This window comes from Trametes versicolor, assembly GCF_000271585.1.
Source record: "Trametes versicolor FP-101664 SS1 unplaced genomic scaffold TRAVEscaffold_7, whole genome shotgun sequence".
In the NCBI taxonomy this organism is placed as follows: Eukaryota; Fungi; Basidiomycota; class Agaricomycetes; order Polyporales; family Polyporaceae; genus Trametes; species Trametes versicolor.
In genome coordinates this window covers 2866951-2875118 of record NW_007360327.1, presented here as the reverse complement: position 1 = coordinate 2875118, position 8168 = coordinate 2866951, and the positions used below count along the sequence as shown (strand labels likewise).

At 59.0% G+C, this 8168-nt stretch overlaps 1 protein-coding gene across 1 annotated transcript in view; it reads right to left on the bottom strand.

Moving 5' to 3' along the window:
- TRAVEDRAFT_21489 (uncharacterized protein) overlaps nt 1-5439 on the bottom strand; it is a gene marked incomplete at both ends in the record, with an annotated part of 8023 nt that extends 2584 nt beyond the window's left edge. Inside the window, 13 exons of the mRNA XM_008040896.1 lie at nt 171-242; nt 300-362; nt 422-496; nt 547-1083; nt 1142-2278; nt 2331-2468; nt 2760-3305; nt 3367-3758; nt 3827-4505; nt 4558-4596; nt 4656-4685; nt 4743-5317; nt 5376-5439. Coding sequence (XP_008039087.1) covers nt 171-242; nt 300-362; nt 422-496; nt 547-1083; nt 1142-2278; nt 2331-2468; nt 2760-3305; nt 3367-3758; nt 3827-4505; nt 4558-4596; nt 4656-4685; nt 4743-5317; nt 5376-5439 — 4347 coding nt within the window. The remainder of the gene's footprint in view (nt 1-170; nt 243-299; nt 363-421; nt 497-546; nt 1084-1141; nt 2279-2330; nt 2469-2759; nt 3306-3366; nt 3759-3826; nt 4506-4557; nt 4597-4655; nt 4686-4742; nt 5318-5375) is intronic.
- Between the last annotated feature and the right edge of the window lie 2729 nt (nt 5440-8168).

The following is an 8168-nucleotide window of genomic DNA, read 5'->3' as shown; positions in this document are numbered from 1 at the left end:
CTTTGTCTTAGCAGCGGGTGCGGCGGGGGCTTTGTCTTAGCAGCGGGTGCGGGCGGGGGCTTTGTCTTAGCAGCGGGTGCGGGCGGGGGCTTTGTCTTTGCAGCGGGGATGGCCTTGGTGGTCTGCAAGTAGCGGTGAGCGGATGCGTGCCGAGGGGGGCCAAAACTTACCGGTGGCTTGTCCGCGGCAACTGTAGGCGGTGCCCTCTTGCGTGTCGGGGGCGCGACGCTGGACGTCTTTGCCTGCGAAAGGACGTGAGCAGCGGGACACGCACGCGCACGCAGACGAATGCAGCTCACCGGCTCCTCAGACGCGACGTCTCCAGGCGGTGGCGGAGCTGCTTTCGGCTTGTGCTGCTTGGACTGAGAAGCGAAATCAGAGGAAGAACGCCCACGCTCTGAGCGAGACGGTTGAGACCTACCGATTTGGCGGGGGCAACCGGAGCCGCGTCGGCCTCTGAGGCAGCCGCCGGCGTTGTGTTCTTACGAGTGGCGGGCTGCAGCATGTGCGTGAGTGAGCGAATACTTATACGCATATGTGGTGTACCTCGTCTGGAGCGACAGATGTCTTGACCTTGGCCTTCGGCCTGGGCTTCGGCTTCGGCTTCTCCGCGGGAGGTGCGATCGGCCTGGTCTCTTCGTCGTCGTCTCCGTCGTCGTCGTTCTCCTCCTGCACGTCCTCGTCCTCCTCCTGCACGTCCTGGTGCACGTGTTCTGGCACATCGTCGGATTCGATGGCCCACTTGGCAAGCGGGTTCACGTCGTCAGGGGTGATCCATCTGAAATGTTGAGGAGTGAAGACGTCAGTGGGGACGAGAATCATGCTGGCGCCCATCCGCATGTCGAGCGGCGGCGGAGCCCTCCCTGTGTTTGCAGGTGTGGTCAACACGTCTTGCATGGAGTTGTACGCATGGGGCATCGCTGACTTGAAGTGGTCGACGTGCATGAACGCAAACGGATCCTCGATGTTCGGAACGGTGTCGACCGGGAAGAGGCTCGCGGCCGCAAAGTCGGGTGAAAGGACCCACGGATCGTGTGGATTATAGTGGCGAAACTCCTTGCGTTGGTAGTTCCACATCAACGCCTGTCGTTGCAGAGAAGGTAAGTGCTGACGACTGTCTGATGTGAAGAAGTACACATACCTTGACGCCGTGCATGAAAATGTCTGCGACGCACGCGTCGAGCTCGAAGCCGCCCTTGTTGGTAGGATTCAACTCGGCGGCACCGGAGACGAGCTTGCGGATGCACCGAAGGTAGATATCGATGTCTTTCTGGAGCCGCTCGAAGCGTCCACGAGCACCGAGGGCATCTTGATAGCCGGTGAGGTCCATGACGTCGTCATCGTTGTCCTCGACACCGTCTGCAGCGGCGTCGGTGGGTTCTCGCTTGTCTGGAGAGGAGGGTCCGGGCGCGACACTCTCGTGGCGTGCGTTGACGTGCACCGGGGGGCCGCCGTTCGATCGTTCGAGTCTGGCGATTGCCCTTACGAGGGCGGCGTCGTCGAGCTTGACGTCCGTCGGCGAGGAGAGGAGCTTCTGGATGGTACCGTCCCAGGGCTTGAACGTCCCGCTCTCGAGGCTGCCCATCTTGGCGCCGGACCAGGGGTCGAGGAAGTTGAAGAAGAGCGCGCGGAGGGCGAGGACGGAGCCGCCCCCGGTCTCCCCGCTGTAGTACTCCGCGCGCTGTTTCTTGTGACCTTCAAACAAGACGATCATAGCGGTGGCGAGGCCGGCGCACTTGCCGGGGCGAGACTTCGCAATGTCCTTGTTGAAATGCCAGCGGGGATCGACAAGCTGCATTCCGTGGAGCTCGGGGAACTTGGCCAGCTCTTCCTTCGTGAAGGGGGTGTGGTTGAACGGTGGGACGGGCTCATCATCGTACGTGACTCCGTAGAGACGGAATGACATGGACTTGTCGGCGAGGGCGAACTTCGCCGCGACGACCTCCTTATCGGCGTCCTTCCCCGCAGTGGTTACGCGCGGGACGAGGACGGACTTGAGAGCGGCGATGCGGGGCTGTTGCAGTTCGATCCATTTCTGAGTGAGGAAGACGCGGATGGGCTTGATCTTCTCCGCTGCCTTCGGCATGATCTTTGTCTCGGGAATGGCCGCGCCCGCCTTGACCTTCTTGGTTGACCCCTCGGTAAGGATCTTGCCCGCGCGGACCCACTGCTCCATCGACCACTGCCTGAGTACGGAGAAGTGGACGAGCTCCGTCGCGCTGAAGACAGTGTCCGCACACTTGATCGCTGTCAGGTGCCGGAGAATCCAGTGCCAGAGCTGTAAGGCGTGACGTCAACGGGAAACGAGGCGCAAACTAAGGAGCACATACTGCGTGCGGTATCTGGGCGGAATCGTGGAACCTGTCTGGGTCGCGCAACAGAAAGAGGAGGTAGTGAGTGTAGTCCGTGTATCCGCGCGTCGGCTGGCGAAGGGCGGCGTCCGCATACGGGTCGAGCAGACAAGTGAGCTGTGAGGCGGAGTCAGTCAACGTTGTTGTGCAACGTGCGTGCGGTCGTCTTGCTGTCTAGACGGCCGCGCAAAGTGCAACGTGCGGCCGTACGGGTGTCTACACGGCCGCGCGGCCGTACGGGTGTCTACACGGCCGCGCGGTCGTACGAGTACCTATACGACCGCTCGGTGTCGGGTGGACGACGTTCCGGTCACCTAGACATGTGCGCGGTCGTGTAGACACCTAGACGGCCGCGCTGTCGTACGGACAGGCAGACGACCGCACGAATGTGGGACAGTGGACACTCACCCATTGAATCGCGGTCGACGCGTTGTTGAGCTTGCTGAGCAACGTCTTCGTGAACGTCTTCGTCGGGAGAGGGAGATAGTACCCCTCGCCCGCTGCGGCCAACTTGATAATCCATTCAAGCTTCGGGAACGCGTCCGTGGTCAAAGCGACCTCGTCCGGGTCGGGGCTCGTTGCGGCCGTCAGCGACCACGTCTCTCGGCACAGCTTGCGTAAGGCCTCAAAGTACTGCGCCATCGCGTTGGACCAGGACGGGCGGTCGTCGCGGCCGAGATCCTCCATCACAGGAGAGACGATCTCCACGTACAGCTTGTCGACGCCGTGCAAGAGATCCGTCGTCCACACGTACGGAGACGGCGGCTTGGTGGCCCCCTTCAGGTAACGGTCGTACGCCAGGGTAGTCGCGTTCGCCTTGTACGGCCGGAAAGGGCCCCGCTTCTTGACGAATGCGTAGTACTTCTGGAATACAGGCTCTGCGGGGTCGAACGGCCTCGCCGTAGCGACGAAGTGCATCTGCTCGAGCAGACGGAGGAGGACCTGGCTCCACATCTAACGAGCGGGTGAGTCCGACGTGCTCGCAGCAGACTAGAATAGAACGGATGCGACTTACATACCCGGCCGGGCGCACGGCGGAGTTCGCGTTGCTCGGAGGCATGAGCGCCAGGTGGATCGTGTCGTAGTGAAGTGTGTCGCCGAGGCGGAAGTATGGGTAGGTCATGAAATCATTGTAGAAGCCGTAGGGGATCGTCTGCTCTAGCACCCACATGCGCTCCTTCATCTTGTGCTTGTCGTGCGCTGTGACCGTCTCGAACAGCAATTTCCACTCCGGTGTGCCGACACGCGGAGGTCCTGGTTCAGGCGGAGGGTGCGTGAGGGGCCAGTTGAGGATCGTCTCGCGCATGTCCTCGCGCCAGCCGAACATCCGCTCGTGCTGCTTCATCGGCACCTCGTGCGTGTCCTTGTTCTTGGACAACGCGCGCCGTTCCGCATCGTTGAGCTGCGCTGAGACACCGTGCGGCACGCGTCAGCGACATCCTTCGCCAGCGGCTAGAGAATGAGAAACGACGCACATGCGTATGACACTCGCACCGTCCATTGCATGCCCGTCTTTAGGCGGGTCTGGACCACCTGGAGGCGTTCGTGCGACGTCTCCAGGAGCTTGATGCGGTTCGGGCTGTTCGGAGTCGACACCAGGATGGAGTTGAGCTTGTCGATGATCAGCTCGAGCTTTGTCTGCGTCCGCGTGAGGTACTCCACGTAGTACTGCATCGCCCTGACCCGGTGCGCGCCGCTGCAGAAGATGAGCTTGTTCTTGCCCATCGCCTCCACGTCGAGCTTGGCGATAGGAAGCTGGTCAACGGTGTCGAACTCCTTCACGGGCTTACGGCCTAGAAACATGTACTCCTCGCCGATCGCCTCCATTGGGTGCTCATAGTGGCGCTTCGAGGACTTACAGAAGTCCTCCGCGATCACGCGCGCATCGGCATCGCTGATGTCGCGGCCGTTGTAGAGGTTCCACAGGCACACCTTCATGACTTCTGGATCGCTGAAGTCCAGGATGATGAGCCCCATGAGCGCCATCTTCAGTTTCTGGTACATGTCGAGCTCCGTCTGGTCGATGGTGCCCTGCTGCAGGATGTCCGTGTCGAGCGCGAACTGCTCCTCAAGGTCCTCGAATGCGATATCCTCCGGAATGATGTAGTTGGGGTCGAGCAGCTTCTGGTCGACGCGGTCCTCCTTGCTCGTGCGCTGCCAAAGTGTAAGCGCACAGCGTCGCCCAACAAAGATACATCATACGTACATGTGTGAGCGCTCTGGTGAGCAGGTCGATGGCGTCGTCCTAGCGTCATGATCATGTCACGTCAGCACAGCACTTAGCACGGAGAAGCGAACACTCACATTGAACTCGCTCATGTCGACGTCGACCTCCTGTATCACATACGCATGCGTGAGCGACAGGTCCGCGTTATACACAGACAAACGTACCGTCTCGCCGTCGCCCGTCTCAGCGTCGGTCAGGGGGGCGCTCGGTATCTCTACCGCATCATTGTCGCCCGGGAGGGAGACGATGTCTTCGTCCGCACCATCCGCGACATCGTCATCGGCCTCGTCTGCGGCGGCCTCGTCTGCGGAGGCCTCGTCTGCGGCGTCCTCGTCCTCAGCTTCCTCAGCGTCCTCAACAACGTCCTCGGCCACCCCGTCCGCGACAGCGTCTTCCTCATCCACGCCGACCTCGAGCATGTCTGCGTCTTCCTCGTCGACCTGCATAGTGTCGTCCTCCTGCGTGTGTCGCGTTCGTTCAGCATTCCCGCCAGCCTCCGCAGAGATGCAGAGGGGAGGACCTACCTCCAGTGCCTCCTCGACGTCCACCTCAGGTTCTGACGCGGGCTTGGATTTCCTTGTCTTTGCCGGCGGCGGTGCGTCCTCTTCGTCGTCCTCCGTCGCCTTCTGCTTACCCTTATCCTTACCTTTCATGTTGCGTTTCTTGGAATCCTTCGCGGTGTTGCGACCGCCCTTCCGGTCTTGCAGCCGCTTCTCCAGCGCGGCTATCTTGGCTTCAACTTAACATACATATATATCAATATAATCAGTGACACTGAACGACGGCGGTGGACGTACTGTCTTCATCCTCGTCGGGGGCGTCGGAGTCTGGGTCAGGAGGGACCCGTTTTGCCTTGGCCATGATAGGGCGGCGGCGGAGAAGGAGCGCTGCCAGAGGAGGGTGAGGTGAGTTGTGGGCGAACGCAGGAGAGTGCGGGGGACATTCACAAGACTCACGGTATATGTGAGAGCGAGTGCCCTCGCAGATCGTGGTTTCTCCGAGTCGCGCCAACCGCGCGGACTCGGTTATCCAGTCCCGTTGGGCTGTGTCCGCGGAGAGCAGCGGTCATCCGACCTCCCGGACGACCGCGCGGTCGTGTAGGGTCCCAGACGACCGTACGACCGTGTAGGGTCCCAGACGACCGTACGACCGAGAGCACGGCGCGCTCGAACGAGCGGTCGTCTGGGCTCCCAGACGACCGCACACGGTCGTCTGTGCGGTGGTGTGGATGTCCAGACGACCGCGCATCTGCTGCACGGTCGTCTGGACATGCCCCCGTGCGGCCCTCGGTCCGCGATCTGCGCGGAGTCGCTTGAGCGGCCGTATAGGCACCCAGACGGCCGCGCGGTCGTCTGGGTGTCGACACGACCGCGAGGCCGTCTCGGAATTGAGACGGCCGCGCGGACTGGTGCCGAGTGGGCGAGTGGGCGGTCGTCTGGACGCCGAGACGGCCGCCCACACGCACGTCCGAGCGGGACACCGAGCACCGCATCGGTGGCCGGGGTCATGCGCCTCCACGCGGGAGGCATCCGCTTTGGCGCTCCCGCCCAAGACCCCGACACCGTCCGCGGGCCCCCTGTCACCCGCGCGTTCGTCCCAGCGCGTTCACGCGCGCACCTGCTGGCGTCGCCTCTGGGCGCAAGTACATACTTCTCTCCGCCCGCAAATGTGCCGATACTCTCCTGCTCGCTCGACGCAGCTCAGCTAAACTACCACGAGGCAACGCAAATGACTCGCTAGCGCATCCGGTATACACCCGCCTGTAGCGCGAGGTGCTCTCGCATGCACATCTCCACCGGTGGAAGCACACCGCGTACAGTGCTCGGCCCCCGTTCCCCAGTAGGATGTAATATAGACATTTCGTAGGCACGCCCCTCTATCATGGCATTTGCAGGTCCATATGGGGCCACATCGAAGCCCACGAAGCTCGGTGGCAGTGAACGCCACCGGCCCCCCGACCGTCATTCAAATACACTGCACCCACACCGCCTTATGGGATCGGCGTGCCACTCACCAATACGGCGTTATAGACATTCCTGATCGCGGACATCGCGTGCCGCACCGCGCTCGATAACGGACCGCCCGCCCGCTCATATTCCAATATATTTAATATTTACTCACCCGCATGTCTGACAGCTGCCCACTCGCCCGCACATTTCCTCACCGTGCGGGCCAGCCAGACTCTGTTTGCGCACCGGGCGGCAGACGGGCGCTTAAGTGGCGGGCAGACGCTGGACTTGTTACTTAAATATCTCCGTCAGTTTTGGTCCGATCAGGATCCATCAACTCATTATATAATCAGAGCCATCAGGGCCATCAGAAAGTTACTTTATTTGGATGACTTTTGCCAAAAATTCCTGGCTCTAACCTAACTTTAACCCTAAGGGGCCATGAGATTCGCCCCCTTTATAGACAGGCAAGGTTGGTCACAATATTATATAATCTGTCACTCTTTGTGACCTAAGTTGCCTGCCAGGCAAGGTCAGTCACAAGATTATATAATCTGGTCACACTATGACCTAGTTACATCAGCTGCCCACATCAAGATATGATGTCATTGATCTATGTATCTAGGGTCAGGGTTCATAAGGGGGGACCTCAAATGCTTAGATAAGCAGGCTGGATTACATTGTGATGTCATTGATCTAGCTAGGGTCAGGGTTGATAGGGGGAGCCCTCAATTGATTATGTCAGCCTGCCTGCCAGAGTACTACACAATATAGTAGGCTCATATTGAGTGAACCAGACCAGATATATTTATGAGATAACTTGCACATTGTAGCCATGCTCAGGGGCTATCAGGGTCCATCCACAAGTCAGCTTACTTCCATGGTTTCTGGATAGATATGAATATTTTATTGACAGGTGGTGGTCAGTGCGAATTTTTCCGCTGCTTGCACAGCCACAAAAGTATCAGATTTAGATAGCCCTGGTCGAGGGGTGTAGGAATATGCCAGAATATGACTTTACTTCCTGCCTGGTTGTGGAGAAAAGGCTTACTTCCATGTTCAATACCCTTACTTCCAATGGAAGTAAGCTCATTGCCGGCCAACCAGGGCCGATAAAATCGCGAAATAACTTGCACATTATAGCCCTGATTGAGGGCTATCCAGACGCGCTTTAAAGTGAGCTTACTTCCAGGGTGGTTGCCGAGATATCGACCGAACACTGCTCAACCACTCAGCTTGACTGTGCACTGGAAGTAAGCTCATTGTGAGCCAGCCAGACAAGATAAAATCACGAAACTACCTGCATATTGTAGCCTGTATTAAGGGCTATCCAGACGCGCTTTAAAGTGAGTTTACTTCCAGGGTGGTTGTGGAGATAGGCCCACTTCACTCTGGGGCAGTGGCAGTGGTCAGAGCGAATTCTGGTACATTATGCACAGCCACAATTGTACCCATTCCAGATAGCCCTGATCGAGGGCTCCAAGAATATATCATAATATCACCTGACTTCCTGGGTAGATGCCCCAGAAAAGGCTTACTTCCATCCTGCATATCCTTACTTCCAGTGGAAGTAAGCTCATTGTGGCTGAACCAGGGCAGATAAAAATCACAGAACAACTTGCGCATTATAGCCCTCAATCA